This window comes from Microtus ochrogaster, linkage group LG2 (genome assembly GCF_000317375.1).
Source record: "Microtus ochrogaster isolate Prairie Vole_2 linkage group LG2, MicOch1.0, whole genome shotgun sequence".
Classification (NCBI taxonomy): domain Eukaryota; kingdom Metazoa; phylum Chordata; class Mammalia; order Rodentia; family Cricetidae; genus Microtus; species Microtus ochrogaster.
In genome coordinates this window covers 31,348,689-31,370,935 of record NC_022028.1, presented here as the reverse complement: position 1 = coordinate 31,370,935, position 22,247 = coordinate 31,348,689, and the positions used below count along the sequence as shown (strand labels likewise).

The window sequence follows — 22,247 nt, the reverse complement described above, 5'->3', positions numbered from 1 at the left end:
ATGGAGAGTGCAGTGTTCCCGGAAAGCCATTCCAGTAAAGCCGGCCGCCAGACTTCTGGCCCCTGAGTAGGCAGCCTATGACATCTATATTTCAGCCTATTCCATTACTCCATTTGGGAGCATTAAGCAGATGTGAACCTGTTGTGCATAAAGATGGGTCATTGGTCCATTTACAGGAACTAAGCATCCATGAATAAATATTTGACACTTAAAGCCGTATCTCTTGCTGTTCATATTCACATGCCATTGATTATAAGGGTGAAGGATAGAGTTTTGTTTTTTCAATTACATGAATAACTTTTTAATCAACTTCAAAAGTGCCAGGAAGTATGGCTTCTCAACCCATGTATTTACCATGGCAATGTGCACAATAAAAATATTTGCAAAATACTCTTTGTTCTTAAATAGGAAAAATGCTTCATGAATAAAGTCTAACCTTTGTTTACATTTTTCATTTGAATACCACAAGTATCCTGAAGGATCACTGAGTAAGACGTTACTATCATTATTTGATAAATGAAATAAATTCGAAATAAATTTACTAATCATCACTCATAGTTCAGGAACAGAATTACAAACAAAATTTCCTAACTAGGACGGAGAGAAAATGCATGCTATAGAAGGGGTATGGTACCATGAGCTAGTGTGTGTGTGTGTGTGTGTGTGTGTGTGTGTGTGTGTGTGTGAGAGAGATCAATAGTCTCTTCTCTGCAGACACAGGTCACCAACGATTTACTTGCCATTTCCATTTTGAAGCTTCTTCCAGGAAAGGGAGTGGCTTTACTGTTCTCTCTAAAAGTTGGGGATTTTAGGATGACATACAATTCTCTGCATTTTGCCTTGTTGCTTTCTTTCAAGCTATGTTTCCATTTTTACAATATTTTGGCTTGTTATATTTATTCTAATGAAGATACATTTTAGACAGTTGAAACCCTATAATATAACATATGTCTGGAAACTAGTCATAATAATTATAAATTTGTTTTAATGTGGGCCTGAATTTCATTTATATACCTGATCATGTAAAAGTTCCTTTTTACATTAAAGAAGCATTTTGGATATGTAAGAGATAAAGGGTTATATTTGATCTTCTTCCTATAGAATTCTAGAATTTTAAATTTGCATAGGATAGCTATAATAAAAACACAAAGTGACAATAGATAAGACATTCAGACTAAAGAAAAAAGAAATACTTGATAGAAGATTCGGAGGTGGGGTGGAATTCAACCTAGGCTTTGATGAATCAGAGACACTTTTTTTTTTTCTAAAGTGGAGATGTAGTCTGAAGGAAATAAGACTCCAGGGCAGTGGGATCATTTGAGTTGAGAATAAAATGAAAAAGACGACTGAGTTGGGTCACACCAAGCTTCAGTTGTCTTACAGAACTGCGCAGTCTCAAGTATAAGCCCAAAGGCACTAAAGATGGAGGAAGATTTTATCCTATTTTTTCTTAGGAATATTTTACCATTGCTGGGGAAAACTGAGAGAGTCCACGTGCTTAGCTACAATGGTTAGCATTGTTTGTCAGCCTGACAGAGTCTAGAATGCCTGAAGACACTAGTCCCTGGGCACCTCTGTGTAGGATCATCTAAATTAGATGAGTTGAGACATGAAGATTTACCCTAATGTGGGAAATACTTATCATTCCTGGAGCTGTGGCCATCAGCTGAATAAAAAGGAAAAGCTGAGTTAAGCTCAAGAATTACTCACTTTCTGTGTCCTGACTGTAGATATGATGTGAAGAGCTGTATCTTGCACCTGCAGCCATGCATACCTTGCTATGATGAGCTGTGCACCTTTAAATTATAAGGTAAAATAATGACTCCTTCCCTTAAGTGGCCACCTGTCCTGAATTCGGTCACAGCAATGAGAAAAGTAACCAATTCTTTCTGCACAGACAGACAAATACAATGCCTTGGTGACAGTTTGGAGAACAGGCCACATGTGTGAATGCTTGAGAGAAGAGTAAAGAATTATTATATGGTGATGATGGTTATATAGCTACAGTATGGGCATTAAATTCTTGGAACTGAACAAAAACTTGGAAGTTTTTAGTCTCCATGAATGAGAGCAACGTGGTGATGCAGAAGACACAGTTACACTAGGAGGAATCAGGGACTGGAATGATGAAAATCACCGGAACACAATACGTTCTCAGTGACATCAATTTTGAAGTGCTCATGCTTCAAAGAAATGAAACCCAGAGAGTTTTAATATTTCAGTCATCATAAAGTGTGTCCATTTGGGTCTAAAACAATACCTTAACTGCAAGCAAGGTGATCCTTTAAGAAGACATTGGGTTAGTTTTTATGAATGGGTATTTTTTTTAGCCCTCAACAGTTTTTTTTTAATACATGTCCATGATTTTCTTAATTTTGAGGTACATTTTCCCCTCCCCAACATAATTTAGTCTAAACTTTAAAAATATTTCTGAGCTCTGAGAAATGAATTTTTTAAGAAACATTTCACCATGCTCAAGTACACTAAATCTTCTGGTACCTTCTTTAAGCTTTTCACCCAAGAAATTTAAACTGTTCATTAAATCGCAAGTCACCATGGGCCTACAAATGTTTGAGGAGGAGAGATATCTTATGTATAAGACAGAGCTGACATTAAATCCAGTCCTGTGATTTTATTTGGCAAATTATACCATTTCTCTGCTAGAAGGTCAATGAATGTCTGGCAGTATAATTGGGAGCTTTACAAATTCCAAGATAACTCATTTTTCTGGCTGTGAAATTTGAAGCCAGAAATAACTTTGGGTCATGCTGATCCTTTTTCGGCCAAGATTATGGAAAATCCAGATTCTGCAAATAGAGTAGACATTTTACTTGTTTTTTCTCAAAAAGCAATCAGAGAAGAAAACAACAATAATAATGATAAAATGTTTGTTTGTTTATGTGTGTCAAATGCTGTGTCACAAATGATGATCTAAGCTTGGAAAGTCATGAGATACTTATTGACCGGTGGCGACAGACACTACTTTGGGAATAGTGAATTGCGAAACTGTTGAAGATCATGACATCTGCTACTTTCATATTTTTTTTTCAAATCCACCACGTTGCTTTGTATGTTACCACTATTAGCAAACTATATTTTTCCACCAAGGATCTTGTACAAGCTGTGTTGAGGTTTGAGTGCAAATGTAACTCACTCGCATAAGCATACAATTTCATCTCGAGAGCATAAGTGTGTGGGCATAACAAAGAGCAGACACTTGGCTGCTGTTCTCAGAATGCCATGGCTGTCAATTAATCTACTTTACAAAGTTGAAGGAGAATGAGATCCACTCCAGAGATTGGCTCAGAGATTTGTTTAAAGCTTTCACTGTGTTATCGTAGGCATCTTTATTATCTATAAAAACCATATGACAGTCATATACTGATAATCTTCATTTCCAGATAAGGAAAGTAACACTGAAAAAAAAAAAAAAAACAAATGGCCCCGAGGACACAGATATAGTTCGTAGCAGAGCTTGAATTTTAGGTGCGTTAAGTTTGCAAATTTGCCACTGGGCTATGGGAAGCAGCCTTTGAAGATACAACTTTTGCAGATGATAAAATATTGACTAATCCTACGTGCCTCACAGAGCAGAGCCATCACTGCTCCTTTTCAATGACAGTTGGAGAGTGTCAATACCAATGAATTTTAAACCAGGATGGTTCTGAAAACAGCTAGTATGTTTCTTGGATGACACTACTCCCCTTTGCCTCTGGAATTGTATCTTCCTGCCTATTTGCTGAAATAATGCTCGCAGAGGGCTTGATGATGAGTGGAGGAGACCAGCTAAGGAGATGATAAAGTGGAGTTGTGTGCTGACATTTAAGACCCAGAGAACTTGGGAAATGAAACAAGGATAGTTGGGTTGTTTCTGTATCCAAACAGGAGAAGCAGAATCTTCTGGCAGAGCAGAGAGTAGGTACAGAGTTTAGCTTTGATTAAACCCTTCTGAAGATGGAAAGGTTCCTCAAAGTAACTACACTGGGACAAAATCCTACAAATAATTTAGTCAAAAGGAACATCGGAGCGGGTTTTGCAACTGCTAGCTGAGATCATAAATGACCTGATCTTTTGTGTTTTAGGCTCAAACTTTGACAACTGGTTGAGCCTGGATGTTCTTTCTATTAACTGGCTGAAACAGTGGTCGAGTGGGAATACATTATGTTAGAAGATTCTTAGGGGCAAATGGGGGAAAAGATGGGTTCCATCTCTTAAAAGGCCTCAGATATTACAGAAAAGTGTGAATTTTTATGCCAAAGAAAGAGAAAAGCCCTCCAAAGCTTCTTAGTTAGAGCAACATGAACAAATTTACCTTTGGAAGTATGAATCTGGCATCACTGAGGGGAAGATCAGCTACGTGGCAATGACATTAATTTTGTCCTGGAGTGATGAGTGCTGTAAACCCAAAGCAGGTCAAGAGGGATAAGGAGGAAGGGATTATGCTTATCTCTGCGGTGAAGTCACTGGTCCTAAGAGAAGATGAACAGCAAGTGAGCACTCAAAGATCTTTCTCTCTTCTTTGTCATTAATGGAGAAAGTGACAACTGAGGGAAAGGGAGGAATAAAGAATATTGTTAAGTAAAAACACTACGTAACTCATTGGTTATGACTCCTATGACTTGTTTTTGACTATTCCAAAATATGTATCTACTCATTCATCCGTTTAGTGTATACTTAATGATTGTCCATTTTAGCCCAGCTCTGTGCTAGCAACAGAACGACAAGGCAGCAAGGTCTCATGAAGTTCTGCCTGACTAGCCCTGCCACGGTTTGCGAGCTCCCTTGATTCCATGTGTCAGCACCCAATGCCTGCGTCTGAGAAGTCTCGTTCATGTTCTGCATGAGCCGAAAAGCCACTTCCTGTCATGGGATTTCCTGGATTCGCAGTGGTGGTTAAGGCCTCAAGGCTTGCTTTCCTTGTATGTACATGTTCCTTCCTCTAAGAGCACGCCTGGCCACATGATGCTGAGTTCATGCTGGCTCTATAGTCTGTTGTTCTCTGAGGTTATTGACCAATCACCTTTATTTGTTGCCCAGCCAAATGTGATGTGGATTCGTATCTTCCTTTGGTAAATAGTTAACAACTGAAATAAGTTACCCAATGGAGTTGTCCCATTTGATTAAAAATTATACTCTAGCAAGTCTAACCAATTAATATAGCACTTCAAATATGCCTTAAATTAGCTACTTCTGCAGAGGAAGTTCAAGGCCATTACATTAACATTCTCTATCTAGTTTCTGCTTCTAGAATGGAAAAGAAAGCTACATATGGCTAGTCAAGCTTATTTCTACAAAATTGGCAGGCTCTCAAACAATATTTGAAGTTTATGTTGGTTTTTATTACACAAAATAACAATTTTCAGAACTTCCTCATTTTGGGTCAAATTGCTGGAAAAGATCTCCCATGGTGTGAACTTTTAAACTGAATACACAAATTATTTTCCATGTATCATCTCTTCTTCAAGCTACAGCACTTTAAGAAGCATGGAGATCTTATTTGTGTATGGAAATAAGTAATGCTTTAATTTTAGATTCTGAAGTGGCATAGGTAATTACGTATGTTAATCTTAAAAGCACTTGTCATGTTTTCAGTAAGTCTTAAAGACGATCAGTGGAATTTTCTCTGCCTTAAATAAGAACCGTAGCATAGGCCTGACTCTTCAGAAGTTCTGAATGAGTGAGAGAAATGTTTGAGACTTGTATAACATATGCATAGACTCTCAGTCTTCCTGAGGTACTAAGAAAAGCGAGAAAAGAAGGAGGGAAGGAAGGAAGAAGAGAAAAGAATAAACAGGTTTGTTTTGCACAGTACTGAAGGCTGGGAAACCCAGCATCGTGTCTCTAGTAGATTCAGTGTTCATAAAGAGCTCCCTGGATCACAGAGGGGGCCTGCATCCTGGTCCACAGAAGTCTTGGTCCATAGAGATCCTGCTTCCTGGTTCACAGAGATCCTGTTTCTTGGTCCACAGAAAGCTTATATATTGCTACATGTTCACATGGCAGAAGCACTGAGGGAGAGATATTCAGGTCTCTTTAACAAGAACATTAATCCCACATAAGAGATCTCCATTCTCTGGATCCAATTATCTACCAGTTTCAAATGCTTCAATCTGGAGGTTAGTATCAGATTATGAGTTTTGGCAGACTGAGATCGGCACAGCATTCATTTGCCAGCACCTATATTAGATACCTTGGTAGGTAATTCATAATTGTCTTGTGCCATTTAAATGTAGCATAACAACTCTGGAAAATATCTAATCATTATATAAATATTAATAATTGAGAATTGGGAAATACATACCTCTTACCAAAATTTAGATATGTATTAAATAGACAGATGAATGCATATTCTTTATTCTTTCTAAGATGCAAAATTTTTGCATGTAGTTGAAATATTCTAGCAAGGAGAAAGAAATTTCATGCTTGATAATATTAAATAATACACGTGGAACTAATAGTAACAGTTTCCTATCTTCGTGACTTTTTTTCTGTTTTATTTTGTGTTTTTTTCCCCTTGATTTATCTTATCTTTTCTGTAATAGTTTATTACAACAGTGAATGAAATGATATATAAAAACCTCATTTTAACACCTGGCTTAAGCTTCCAAGAAGCATCAACAAACAGCCAGACACAGGAAATTGATGTCTGGAAAAGAACCTAGCAGAGTAAAGATATTAGAAGCAAAAAAGCAGAAAACAGATATCATAGAGGATATGAACATTTGAGCCTAAGGCAAGAAAGCCACGGAGTATACTTTTGAATGAGCAAGTGGGTCTCAGGGAAGATGTTATGGGTAATGGTGAGTGAATAATTTGGAAGAAAATATGAGCACAACTTAATTTTACAGGAGCCAAGTTTCCACATCAAAGCAGACTGCGTGATTAAAAAATATATACAGGGCACATGTACCAGGCAGTTAATTATGTTTATGCTTAGTGTTAAAACAGCAAGAATGCTTCTGGACAATGCATTAGTAGCTGTTTTGTTTTTCTGCTTCTTCTCATTCTGGTTCATTTATGATACCAGTTGCCTTTTCTGTTATCAGCCTTTCCTTAGTGACAACTGTCTGGAGAAAATCATCTTGGGTCAGTTAGGACTTCCTGGAACACAGACACCAGGAATTTCAACATGATTGCTTCAACGAAAAAAAAATTAGCAGATGGCATGCCTAAAGAGTCTTAGGTTTGATCTAGCCTCCAGCAGAGCTAGATTCAGGATCCGTAGAATGCTGGAATATGGGATCCCATTCATTTCCTTCCAGATGAAAAACAAAGTTCATGACTTTCAACACAGTGATTGGTGTCCACCATGATTTGCCCAAGATGAAGCACTTGCCAAGCCCTAGTCCAGCTGTGGTGACTAGAAGATCTATTATCAACCTGGCCTGAGGGGAAAATACTAACCCTCTAAATAAATGGCATATGTTAACTCTAGAAGCTCTCCATTTGGCTATTTTTTAGGTAAACTTTCTTGTATTGTTTCTTTTCTCTTCATTGAGCAAGGATTTACTAATATGGTGGCTACTTGTTGTGAACCTTTTGAGATCTAGAATAGCCTAGGAATTAGCTTCTGGGCATATCTTTGGCTTTGTCCGGATTCTATTGAGTGTCATGGGAAGGCTAACTCACTGTGGGTCTTGCTGTTCTCTATGGGGATCCTGAATATGCATTCATTTTTCTCTGTTTCCTAATTACAGACACAAGCTCAAGTTCCTACTCCCTTAGCTCCTCCACAAAAATGGGCCATACTTGGAGTTGTAAGCCAGAATGAACACTTTCTCCCTGAAGTTGCTTCCCCCACAGTAGCCTATCACAGCAATGGGAAAAGAAACTAAGACAGCTAGTAACTGCAGCTATGAATGAGAAGGGTTTCTCAAGAAGCTGTAGGTGAGTGATGGGGAGCAGCCACCATGCTCACCAGTCCTGTCTGGGTACACAGACTATGTAGATAGGAGTTTACCCAATTATCAGTTGCCAGACATTGAGGCAGAAATGATTAACCATTTCTGTTTTTGTCTGACTTTGGTCTGAGGCATTACCCATCTGTATATGAGGTATTAGCCTCATGGCTCTACCCATGTCCAATTTTCCTAAACACAGACCAGTGCAGCTGTAGATCACACCAGGAGGAGGCCCAGTTCTTGATCAGGTTAGAGTGGGCTAGGCAGTGACTCAGAAAAAACACAGGGTTAGCCTTTAGTCTTGTGCATACAGAGAGAAGGCAAGAGGAAGAATGAATCAAATGCAAACTCTCTAGGATCCTTACCTAAATGAATTCAGAGAATTGGTACCTTAGCATTCATGACTCATTCACAGTGAAATACCTAATGGGAAAGAAGCCCTTTCTAACTAGGGCAGTGAACAACTTACCCACCAGGCAAACTTGTCTTTTATAGAGCTGTTGCTTCTTTCCTTTCAAATGCATTCATTTACTTTCTGGTCAGAAGTGTCCTAGTACTGTTACCAGAGACACACATAGAAAACAATGTCCCAGTGTCTCAGGTGTTCACAAAGGTAGAAATACATTAGATTTGGAATCAGTCTCAGAAATGGCCTTCCAAGCCTAGCTCTACAGAATCCTTGCAGAAAGCATCTTCTAAAGTAAGCAAATACCTCACTAGCCCCTCCGCTTGCTTACTGGTTTTCTAGATAGACTAAAAACAATGCATGGATGCATGGGCAAAGAGACTAGGATTCCTTTCTTTTCTTTTTTCCAGTTGTTACTAAATAAGTTTTTATTGCAACATACTGGTAATGTTTGCTTCAAAATTATTATGCACAGAAGCCATAGCCTTGTCACTTTTAAAGTTGACTTCTGATCTAAGGAACTCACCTTTCTGAAGACTTTGCTTCTATCTGAAAACCAGCCTTTCTCAAACATAGCAATCATGACAGGCAGGCAGATGATCCCATGTATCAGAACATTTTTAAAGTTTCTGTTTCTCAAGTTCTTTTTTCAATCCTGATCAACAAGTGATTTGGGAAAATGAAGCAAACATTTGGGAATGTTCTACACAGAAGTGCTCTATTTACCTAGACAGTCTTGCTACTTGCAGTTAAATATAGGACTTTGTTTCGATTTTCTTTTCATGAAGGTTTTTTTTTTTTGCATTCTGTGGTACCATATGCTGCACTTTACACATGTGGATTTACCAGGCAAGCGATGACCTTATGAAGATAATTCAGTAGGATAGGGCTTAAAAGAAAGTACTTTAAAGCTAAGATTATAGACTATAATTATATAATTATATATTATAGATTGTTGCTGCTGGTACTTCATAGGTGCAAACAGGCATGGGTGATGAGTTTATGGAACAAATGCTAGTATTTAATAAATTTTAAAAAGTGGTTTTGTAAAAATTCAGGACCTAAAGATATGCCGTTACTGAGTGAGATATCTTAGGATATAGAATGAACACTTACACACATAATGTATATATGTTTATATATGTGCACACACCCTGTGTGTGTTTGTGTGTGTCTATATATCACTCAGATGTCTAGGTCTGTCCATCAGTCAATAGCTCCTTCATTGTGTGTGTGTTAGTCACTTATCTTATAATTGTAAGAAAATGTTTGGTTACTTAAGGAAGTATTGTCTCATAATTCCAGAGTACAGTGCATGATGGGAAGGAAGTCATAGTCATGGTGGCCGTAGCATGAGGCAGCTGCTTTTTATTTATTGGGGAATTCCAACACAAGGAATGGTGTTGCCCACATGTTAGGGTGGGGCTTCCCACCTCAATCAGCATAGTCTAGAAACAATCCCCTAAAGACATGCCCAGAGATTTGTTTCCACGGTGATTATAAGTCCTGTGAAGCTGACAATTAAAATTAACTGCTACAGGGTAGAAGTTTAAATGCATGTGACCCATTATTTATGGAAAAAATCTGCTACATTTTATAAATAAAGTCACATTTTATTCTCCATGTTTTATAGTGGTCACACTGATGAAAGACAACTTGATCCTCTTCCCTCACTTCCACTGTGTGAGAAGAAACAGACTTGTTTAAATTCAAGATTATGAAACTTGTTTTTTATTTTTATAACATGAGATGTGTCAGGCTTAGTCTATCTTGAGTGCTGGTGTCTTACTGCAAATGACTTTTTGCTTCAGCCCACGTTGCTTTCACTTGGAGAAAGAAGTCCTACAGGAGAGCTGGCTCCTCACCCACCCAACATGGTTTATCTCTTCAGTTTGAAACAGGGTGACTTATTTGCACAAACATTTCTCCTTTCTGAGCCTCACATTTGTTTGTAGGTTTTCTCTTTGTTCCTCATTTGGCTTCCGAGTTTCACAGGTTGTACTAGCAGTGATAGACATTGGGGTTCAGTAGATCTCTCCGAGGGGCTCCAGGTTCTTGTGTCTTCAGTTGAGAGACTGAATAATCACACAGCTGCGTCAGAAGTAGAAACAGGTTATTATGAAAAGGTATGCCTCCAAGAAAGAGGAGGACCAGCACAAAGAAAGTTTACTGGTTCTAATAGTAACGCTGTACAAAGTGCCAGTGCTTTTATGTTGCAGCATGGAGGCTTTAAGGTTCATCTGTCTAGTGTGTGCTTTTCTGCCCAAATTCTGTTACTCGTAGTTCTATATATAACTTTATATGTCATATGTATCATTAGCATCTTAAATATCCATTCAGGGATGTGCACATTAGTATTATAATGAGTGCTGCACCTTCTACTTATGGGTAGAGTTCCAACTTTGCATAAACAAAGCCTTACAGTTAATCCCTAATATAGCAAAATTTAAATTGATCAAAGTCTTTATTTCTTTTTAATTATTTTATAACGAGCCATAGGTCACTTTCAAACACCCCAGAGTGTCTTTGTGCTTATGTCATTGGCCTGATTTAGTGGAGGCACAATTGTTCCTAGTCTTTTACCTTTCCAAACTGTCTTTTTCTTTTCAATATGGTAATTTTGTAAAGTTTTGCATAAAACCTAAAGATGGTTTGGCTTCACTATGTCATATCAGATCAGAGTCCCCAAGGAAGCCTATATTGAGTTTTAATGAGGAGCCTGTCTGAGAGAGATGAAGGAGATACAGGGGTGGAGAGGCAAGGCTTGGCCTTGGTACCCTTCTGTTATCTACAAAAGGAGAATAGGAAGGAGAGACAATCGGAGAGAAAGAAAAAGAACCTGAGATGGTGCTGTAGCTATGGGAACCCAGAGACACGGATTTTCCCATATAGGGCAGAGGCAAGCTCTCACATCTTACGTGTCACTGTGGTTTGAATATTATAGCCGGATGTTTGGAAGGAGCTGCTCACCTCTAAGAATTCCTCTTGAAGCCTATCTGAGCTATATACCTGCAAAGCTGCCTTTTGTTTTCCCCAAGATGCAGCCCAAGTGACCCAACAGTACTTTGCTAGTTCCCATTTGACTCCTCCTGCGGGACAATAAAAAAGGATGTAGTCAGTGTGATAAATTGTGTTCACAGTCACTGCAGCAAGCATGGAGGCTGCAGCTTACATGCAGCCAATCCCTTGTGCATAGTCGTTAATTAACCAGACTCTCGTGAATACATTTTCTGGTCTTGGTGGTCACAAGATTAGTCTCTTTCAGGAGAAGTTGAAACATATTGTGACAGCAACCTCTGTGAGCCAAGGTTGCTGCATGTGACATCTCAAAGTCACAAGTGAGCAAGGGAGTATCAAGAGACACTCAAAGAGCTGGAAAGATAGCTCAGCTATTAAAGGAAGAGACTCACAACCAAAACTCTAAGGAACACCCAAAACTATCGGTTACCTATGTTCCAAGTATATTTTTCTCCGCTGGGTTGGAAAAGCCATCTTCTCTGTTTTCGGTGCTCAAGGTCAATGGCTTTGTCTACTACATGGATGCTTCCTGTTTGATTTATTTGTGTGACATTATGTGTATGTGGACTCACCTAGGCCTGCATCTGTGGAGACCGTAAGTCAATATCTGGGGTCCTCCTCTATCACTGCATATCTCTCTCTCTCTCTCTCTCTCTCTCTCTCTCTCTCTCTCTCTCTCTCTCTCTCTCTCTCTCTCTCTCTCTCTGTGTGTGTGTGTGTGTGTGTGTGTGTGTGTGTGTGTGTGTGTATGTGTGTCGTTCTCTTTCTTTTTCCTTTTTTTGGAGACGGGGTCTCCCATGCTCCCATTAATGCTGGAGTTTACACAGACTGGCTCATGGTTGTAAAGACTGGAAAGTCCAAAATCAAAGGGCTGCATATGGTGAGGGCTTTCTGGTTTCTTTATAACTTTGTCTAACGTATCATGGGAAAAAAGATCAAAGATCATAAGATGTTAAACTGCAAACCTTCAGCCCTTTTATAATCAGCATAAATCCTTTCATATGAATGAATACTTTCTGATGAAATATCTATGACTGGTCTCTACGTACCAACACGGTTAAATTGGGGATTGTATTTTCAACATCTGTGTGTTTTCGGGAACACAGCCAATCAACAGCAAATTGGAAACACACCCCAAACTTCTAGGGACCAGTGGTTATTTCCCCAACACACTTCACCCACCATGGTACGTTTTCTCATCAAGAAGATCTCAACCACACACTACTGTAGCTATCACATGAGGTGCTTAATTTCCTACTTAAGAGAAAGGCATGCATACCCACACAATGCAATATCACTTGCAGCATCTTCCTGTTGCAGAATGTATCTCTTGTTGTAATAAGCAGAATGTAAACCAAAGCTTACACACCACATATGAACAACAGTCTTGGGGGGGGGTCTTTATGTTTTAGTCATGGCTGCTTTTTCTATGTCAGAAGAACATCATAACCCAAAGTGGCTGACTGTAAAATGAAGACAGAATGTGAGCTGAAGCTACAACTAGTGAACCATTGCTACTTCATGATGACCCAAATAGATCTGCCTAAGTCTGCGGCATTTTTGCCTTTCATTTATTTCTTCTGACACTTTGTAACAGCTAATCTATGATGGATACCTCTTTTTTAGGGTTCTGGATTGACAGCATTAGAAATAAATAAACGAAGTTGTAAAGGCCCAAACTCATAGATTGTATTGACAGACACTGATGTAATTCTACTGTTGTGATTCTGTTACCCTTAGGATGAGATATTTTGCAATAGGCATGAAAAAAAACCGAGATATGCAGTAGATTCTGAAACTAATTAAAAGCTTCAATGCATGATCTGCAGTGTCCTTTGGACTCAACACCCTGCTAAATCTCTTGCAAGAAGTTGTGCCATTCTGCTTAATGCTTGCCCTTAACCTTGACTTGAACAAAGGCCTATGTACATGTAACTCACGCTCAGCCATGTTCTCATTAGGTATGCACTGCCAGGTGAAACTAAACTCGCATCTTTATACCTGCTATTGTTTGAAGCACACATTGTATTTCACTTGGGAGAAGTGTTACTGTGCATAACAGGATATTTATGAGCAAAAGCAGCATTACACAAAATTGTTTCATGCCGATAAATAGGTAATCCTGACACTAAGCAGCAGGGCTAATTATCTGTCTGGGAAAAAGTGCAGGCTCTATTTAGGTCAAAGGTAAGAGATAAATTGCTGCTACAATTATTTCTAGTAACTGTCTCATAAATGCCTGTGTGCATTAACACATGCATAGATCTCCCTAGGTGAGCATGTTCCTGGCAAAGAAGCAGCTGTCTAAATAAATCTTTAAAGCAGCTTTTGTTCAGTGATACAACGGAAATGAGGAAGAGACACGCAGATGAAAATAATTTAAGGCAAAGCTAGAGAAAATCAAATATCTCATCTTCAAAGACATGTCATCACCAAGTGAAATCTTCCCATATGCTCTCCTCTCCCCACCACTAAGCCCATTTTCCCAGAAATTCTTAATGTTTTTTTCCACAAAACACTCTCTGCAAGTGTCTCGTTTGTGTCTTGATTGATGGTCCTGAAGCAGACACAAAATTAAAATGCACAGAAACATTAAACGGCTTGTTTCCTGTCTCTATATGAAAATCCACTTAGCTGACATGCTGAAACCTCCTGAGTCTAGCATGTCCATTGTCCTGCTTTATCCTTGCTATCCATGTTACTAAGATGCCATATGCACTGTCTAAACATTAAATCCAAGTATTAATCAAGAAATGACAGAGATAAGAGTTGTGTTTGAGTAGCAAATTTTGTTGTGAGTTAGTGCTAGACTCAAACTGTAAGGATCTTGTTGGGTCTTCTGGCTTTTCCCACAGTGTACATGTATGTCTCAAAAGTCAGGAGTTCAGCAGTTCAGATATTTATATCATGATTAATAACAGTAGCAAAATTACAGTTATGAAGTAGCAATGAGAATAATTTTATGGTTGGGGGGTCACCATATGAGGAACTGTATTAAAGGATCACAGCATGAAGAAGGGTAAGGACCACTGCCCTAGTTGAAGATGGAAAACATTTAAGTTCTCAATATTGTTCCTATTGGAATTTGTTTTTCAAAAATTGATTTATTCATTTGTTTACATTATTTATTGGGGTTTGAAGTTGAAGTTCCATGTAAAAGAACTGCTCTACTGTAGAGATACAGTCTCCGGCCTGAAATCTTAAATTTATGATGAATATTATAATGGTATGAAAGACACAATAATAGAATTCAAATCTTACTTTAAGTTGCATCAAAAATCAAGATAAAATCAAAGTTTACTATTTCTAAATAATTCTGTATACTAGAATGGCAGATTCAACAGGCTGAGGTTCTCTTCATAAGTTCACATGTTTCAGTGAAATACAAATACTACATACATGATTTTCTTTTAGCTGTTCCTTTTAGTGGATGAGCTTGGTAGATAAAGCTCCAGGAAACTCTCTCCTCTAAAAGTCCACATACATACTCATGGTGTTTTCTTCATAAAGAGTCACCATTGTGTACAGTCTAAATACCCTAAGAAGTATTTCCTCTGTAGTTAACTGAACTTCAAACTACATTTTTCTAAATCTTTGTATTTTCCCTAGCGAAACCTAAAACATATTAAATTTGAAAAGTCTTTACATCCTCAATACTTAGGATGTAGAGCCACATCAGAATGAAGTCTTTCTATACTTTGTTAAATGCTTCTTCTCTGTGAGGTGGGGCTTGCTGCTTGTTGGTACCACATTTTTAACATCATGAGATGGGGGATGTTTCTAGAAAACAAAGGACAGACAGTTCAGTCCTCAGTTTGGAAGTTGTTTCCTCGTCCCTTCTTCTACTGCGCTTGTTCTCCTGTCTCCCTCTAGCCAACTGTCTTCCGTCTCCCTTCTTAGATGTTTCTGTCCTTCTTCCTTCCTCCTCTCCTTCCTTCCTCCTGCACTCCCTTCCTCTCATCTTGCTCTATCTTCGGGTTTCATTTCTAGTCTTTTCCCTTCCTCCACTCTGCCTTCCTTTGTTCCTCTCTCCCCTGTTCTCTCTTCCTTCCTGCAGCATTATCCATCCTCTCTGGTCTTTGCCTTTGTTTTTTATTTTTATTCTCTCTTTCCAGTCCTTATTAACAGAACCTTTTCTGCTCATGTTTATTCCATTTTTCTCAACATATTAAGCAGACAATTTAGGGATGGTTTTGATGAAAAGAATGGTGACCATTCACTCAACAGGAACTGGTCTAGGGAATATAGTCACCAATTTTTTGTCTACTGTTCATGCCATGAGACAAGGTTCAACTTCAAGTTCTTAAAAAAAAATGAGTGATTGAAGATAAAATCTGTTATGTAGGATTTTCTCCCACAGGATAGTAAGTCCATCTGGAAGTGAAGGTGTCTGTAGATGCACGCTAAACTTTCTGATTCTAATCAAACTGTTTTGGCTTTACTTTCAGATTTTGACTTAAAAGTATAGACTGTTTTCATGTCATTTAAGACTGGTTAAGCCTCAATCCCTTGTAAAATGGTGTACTTCTTCACCAGTGAGAATGTTCACCTCTGAAAATTCTGGTAAAAAGGCTGGTGGTGTCTGTGCTTTCAAGTATTTCCTGGCTGTTTTTTCCCTCACAAGTGGTCTCTGGCTTTTCTTACAGCATAGGGGGAGAAGTAGGGCGAGGCCAGGACGCCAGCTACGCGGGCAAGCATTTCCGCATGGGGTTCATGACGATGCCTGCTCCACAGGACAGACTCCCACATCCCTGCTCCAGCGGATTCACTGTGAGATCTCAGTCCCTGCACTCCGTCGGAGGCACCGAGGACGACAGTAGCTGTGGATCCCGGAGACAGCCACCTCCCAAGCCCAAGCGAGACCCCAGCACCAAGCTTAGCACTTCATCTGAGACAGTCAACAGCACTGCAGCCAGTAAAAGTGGGAGACCTCTGGAGAGGCCAGAAGGTAAACTCACCACGCCCACTTCCCAGTCATCTCCAAGGGCTTCAGCTTCTGGGAACCTGTTTTCTTCTCCTGAGTCCCAGGGAAGAAACATTAAGGGTTGGAGGCATTATGGTGTAGTGTCAAATGACACCTGATCGTACTTAACATGCTCAATGAGAAAACCCAGATAGTTCAGGTAATGCAGTTCAGTAGCGGAGGGCTTGCAGTTGCATGGGTAGGGCACCAAATTCAGTCCTCAGTTAAAAACAAAACAAAAATGGACAAGGTAATGTGTCATCACTATGGCCCCTTTAAGGCTTTCAATCATTCAAAAATTAGTTTTGCCTAGAAGTATATCTACTTTTTATATTTTCTTACTTGTATTAGTTTGCTATTTACATAGTTAAAAGACATGCTGGGTGATTATTGGAATATTTTATGGTGGAGATTTTAATGTGGGAAATATATGAGGTAAAATTTATGATGATATCTTTTAGAAATAACCAATTTTTACATCATTTCCTTCCTTGTGTATAAGTAGCAGCTAAGTAGTTCATTCTCTGCTTTGTAAATCTTATTTCTTCCTTTATAGTAATTTTTCCCTCAGCTATGAGATACACAAATCAAACATAGCTACTGTGAATATATGAATACAAATTTGGCCTAATATCTCACAAATCATTTAGTTCTTCTTGAATAAGGAAGCCAGTGGCTTACTTGAGCATTTCCCCAAAGCTTCTTGGTTGAAGTGGCGTACAAGGTGAGGTTTGACACAGCTGTCAAACTGCCTTTGGCTGGCTGGTTTAGGAAGAGTGGCAATTCATTTCTACCGCTCTGCCTAAAAGCTCAGGAGCCAATGTGATCTTTTTTTTATTATTATTATTCTAATTTCTTACTTTTATTGGTTTCACTGTTTTTTATGTTTATTTGTTTTTAATATATAGTTTTTTATTATTAATTATTTATTAAAGATTTCTGCCTCCTCCCCGCCACCGCCTCCCATTTCCCTCCCCCTCCACCAATAAAGACCCCCTCCCTCGTCAACCCAAAGAGCAATCAGGGTTCCCTGACCTATGGGAAGTCCAAGGACCACCCACCTCCATCCAGGTCTAGTAAGGTGAGCATCCAAACTGCCTAGGCTCCCACAAAGCCAGTACATCCAGTAGGATCAAAAACCCATTGCCATTGTTCTTGAGTTCTCAGTAGTCCTCATTGTCCGCTATGTTCAGCAAGTCCGGTTTTATCCCAGGCTTTTTCAGACCCAGGCCAGCTGGCCTTGGTGAGTTCCCGATAGAACATCCCCATTGTCTCAGTGTGTGGGTGCACCCCTCGCGGTCCTGAGTTTCTTGTTCGTGCAAGATCAGGTGAACGATCCAATGTGATCTTGAAATAGAGCTCCCCTCAAGGCTTTGGAATCGTGTCCTTGGATATTCTTGCCTTGTATGACATGGCACTGAGTCTAAGAATATTAAATAATCTTGTCTATGAAAGCTCTGACCTTGGAGCCTTGTTACCTTCCCAAGTCACTATGTTACCTCCCCAAAACCATCATACTGAGCTTACGTTTTTAACACATTAATTTTGGGGAACACAGCATTGCACCCCTTGTTTCAAACCATTTGAGAGTTTGTGTGTCAGCTGTGAAGCATGCTTCAAGGTCTCCAATGCAGCCAGTGGTGAGTCAACAGCAGACATCTGCCTAGCCCTGTGGTCTTCCTTCTACCCTGCCCATGCCTGAGTTTGTAGCTTCCCTGAACGGCAGAGTACCACATTTTAGGTCTGTTTGTAATGATAGGAAACCGTGGCATCTTTTTCTCATCTGATAATTCTTTGCCACATGAGAGTTCTAGTTCTTCCCAAAGGTTCTGGCATGTCTCTTGGCCCAGGAGCTCACATGCGGTCTGAGAGATAAGATACCTGTGGGTAGCATGTCATCTTTTCCTCCACTCTGTTCACAGCTTTCTCCTTCTCGCTGCCCAAACCTAATCTCAGTGAATTGTTAAATCGTGTAGATCAATGCCTGCAAAAAGAACGAATCCTTAAATTTTAAAAAGACAGTTTCCCTCTTTAATATAATATTCTGTTTGTTCACCCCTAGAGTTTGTATCCCTTTTCTCATGATTCTGAGCAAGAAGTGTGTCCTGCACCTGTGCACAGCACATTTATGCTTTTAGAAGCGACAGGTGTTTAGTTTCTTTATTAATACGAGCTGGGGGATGGGACTTTTACAAATTTTAAACATTGTTCCTAAGTTTCATCAAATATTTAAACATAGTGTCTTTCATTTCTCTTTATTCTGTGTGATCCTATGTGTACAGTCAACTATCCTGTGTTTCTACTTTCAGAACTACATAATCGATTATACTAGGTTGCTTGCCAAAGAAAATTAAAGAGTCAAGACAGGAATCTCTGAGTGACGAGGCCTAAACATAGTCCAGAGTTATTCAAAAATTAACTAAAGGTGTACATGATGGGGCATGTGCACTCATAGCATTCTGGAGACTTAGATGGGGAGATCACAAGTTCAAACCAAGCCTTGAAAATAGAAAATTCCAAGATAACTTAGGCTGCAGAGATGGAAAGTGCTGTGCCACACATTCATGTGTGCCACACATCCAACTACAAAAGGACCGCAGTACACATACATTGGAGAAGCCCTGCTAAGAGAAGGGGAAGGTGGCATACATAGAATAAAACTAGGAGCACAGTCGTGAGCACCTGCTCTTAGAAGCAATACCTGTATGACTGTCAATCACCTTGAAATGGAACACATCTACATCCACTTGTAACGCACTGAGTGACCAGATCCTGAAAACCAACATTCTCTCTCAGGTAGCTTCACTGATTAAGCATCAAGGGTTCCTCGGGGATAGTTATCAAGCAGAGAATAGCCCATTAGTGACTGTTTTTGTTTCTTAATGCAGACATGAGAAAGTGACTCAGTGTCTCTGGTAAGGACTTAAGTTAGAAAGTTAGACATAAAAGTTACTTGAGGGGGTCTGTGACTTACAGACCACTAAGCCCAAATTCAATATTTCTCTTCAGAAAGGATCTCTCAGGATGGACTAGAAAACCCTCAGCTGTGTGGGTGATGATGCTTTAAATCCAATAAATGGCAAAACAGCATTTGTTATGCAAATTTACCTTTCTCTTTGGAGCTCATAAGAAAGGAACAATTGCAAAGCCATATGCACCCAATGGTCTTCTATAAGTTACTAGAATAATAAGGGCAGGGTTGAATCAGGGCCAAGTTGAGAGATGGAAGGAAAACTCTTGAGTCCAAGAGCATGTGCACATATATCCATACTCCACATTATTTATATACGTAAGCTGATATTTTATGAATCCTCAGTTCTTTATTATCGGAATCTCATTGGGGCTTATTGTAGAGCCCATGTTTTCTTTACCAACTCCGTGTTGTCAACATTCTAACAGAAGAAAATGTGACTTTTATACATCTTAGCCTGTCTTTTCTTCTTACCTGAAATGCCAGCAAAATCACAATATTGATTCAGGGGCCTTAGAATGATTTCCATGGTAACCAGCTGCTATTTAAAGAGAGGATTATGACTTCCCTGTGAATAAAAGTAAAAGGAAGTGGACTAGAGCAAAAATAGCTCTTCAGAATTAAGAAAAGGAAAGAAATTTGAACACACACAAATCACAGAATGCAAAGAGTAAGCTTTGGTGTTTAAATGTTGTTCTTTCACATTCAAATATACATTAGCCATTTGAGAAGGCTCTTCTACCATCGTAATGTCTCTAGAATTTTTCCACTGGCTACCATAAACTGGCAATTATCCAACTACAAATATTTAGATGGTTGGGGTTTTTGTTTGTTTTTTTGCTTGTTTGCTTGTTTTTGTCTCTGGGGAGTTTGTTTTTGTCACGGAATAAAAGAAAAAGAGTTCTCTAGGAAGAACAACAGGTCATATGAGCTGCTTCTTATGAGTCATTCAACCAAAGAAGCGGCGATTCAGTTTCCCCCTCTGTCATTATCCTGTCTTTAGGGAACGAACTCCTCTTTAAATACAGTAAGAGAAACACTGCCTGGAAACAGTCAAGAGATTGCTCACAGAATCAAGAGGCAAGTGCCAAACAAGATTTTTTTTTATAAACTTTGAGATAACATCTATGGTACCAAAATATAAATGGTAACTTTCTTCCCTCATAGCTTTATGAAAACTTGATATGTCAATGTTAGTGGTGTATATGATGAAAATAAATTGCTAAAAGAATATAAGCTTAATACAATATTAAATGTCATTAATAATTTTTCCATCACAGATATCCCAAACAACTATGGAAGGGAAAGACAGGATGCATTCCCTGGAGATGAGGATGGTTGTGAGTGAATTTGTGGGTGCAAGAAACTAAACCTGGCTTCTCAGCAAGAGCAGCACATGCTCTTAAACACTGAGCTATATCTCCAGCCCAGAGTTAATGTTTTCACCATGAAAAGCTATTTTAAGTCATCCAAATTAGTCATTTCAATTTAGCTATCATACAATATATGCATATTAAAAACCTGCACAGTAAAGGTGACTATCTTTTTATTCATTCAATTTTCATTTTATGAGTGTAAGTTTTTGCCTGCCTGTATGTGTGTATAGCATGTGCATGCCCAGTGCCATAGAGGTCAGAAGACAGCACTGGATTACTCGGACCTGGAGCTATAGACACTCATGAGTTGCCATGTGGATGCTGGGAAGAAACCTGGAGCTTTTGCAAGAGCAACCAGTACTCCTAACTAGTGATTCATCTCTCCAATCCCAGGCCTAAAATAATTTGAATGTTAAAATAATAATAAGTAAAATAATACACACACATATACATATATAAATAAATAGTATATCTATTTGTAATACTCAGGTATTAATACACATCCCCCAGGACTATTTCTTTACAAAACAATGAGAAACTATTTTTTTTGAATTATTATAATAATACTAGTTTCTGGCCGGGCGATGGTGGCACACGCCTTTAATCCCAGCACTCGGGAGGCAGAGGCAGGTGGATCTCTGTGAGTTCGAGACCAGCCTGGTCTACAAGAGCTAGTTCCAGGACAGGCTCCAAAGCCACAGAGAAACCCTGTCTCGAAAAACCAAAAATAATAATAATGATAATAATAATAATAATAATAATAATACTAGTTTCTGATGCCCTCTTTCAGAAATGATTGGTGGAATTTAATTTAATTTATTTAATTTTTGTCAATGTCTAATATAACCTGAGCAGGCCTAGAGCTCCCTTTGTAACCACAGCTACATCTGGAATTAAAGGCATGGGCTGCTATACCCAGTGTGGAATTATTATTTCTTTCTTGACCCACACATGGCAATGGGAATACTTTCTGCAATGTTTGCAAGTTATCTCTAATGATCTGGAAGTTATCACTGATTCAGAATCAATGAATAAGAACTTCTGTGTACATCAGTGTCGCAAAAACCAAAACAAGACTCTTCATTTAGGCTGTTAGAGAAGGAAAAGTAGACTCTGTCATAATGTAATTTTTTTTTAACACCGTCACGTATTCAGTAAAGACTTTGAGTATATCTACTATGTTGTATTTGGGACTTCACTAACAAAAGTAATCCTGTTACTTGTAATCAACCTTGTGTATAATTCTTCATCTTAGTCTCTTTGACTTGATTCAGATCACAGAGCAAGCAATGATTTAAGGAAGGATTCTGGATACTAGAAAAGCTGTCTTGACAGCCATAGAAGTTATTTATTTTTCTATGCAGTTAATTGTTTATCTAAGAAAGAAAGTATCTCACATTTTAATCCATCTGTTTGTTTTTCTTTAGCTGCTGGCAATTTCAAGATCCCTGTTTCTGAGCAGGCAGGCTAGCCTTTTGGTTTCTAAATGTCCCCAGGGTTCTGATTTGTAACAGGGTGAGTTAAGAAATAATATTGATTTAAAAAAAAAGAACAGACAAATCTGTGACTTGTTAATTAGCCACAGAAAAGCAGGTATCCTGCAAAACCTGTT

The 22,247-nt window shown here is 38.8% G+C and overlaps 1 protein-coding gene across 1 annotated transcript in view; it reads left to right on the top strand.

Annotated features, from left to right (window-relative positions):
• Window positions 1-15,973: 15,973 nt before the first annotated feature.
• Nyap2 (neuronal tyrosine-phosphorylated phosphoinositide-3-kinase adaptor 2) overlaps window positions 15,974-22,247 on the top strand; it is a 143,953-nt gene continuing 137,679 nt past the window's right edge. The window contains exon 1 of the mRNA XM_026785552.1: window positions 15,974-16,273. Coding sequence (XP_026641353.1) covers window positions 16,030-16,273 — 244 coding nt within the window. The 5' untranslated portion in view covers window positions 15,974-16,029. The remainder of the gene's footprint in view (window positions 16,274-22,247) is intronic.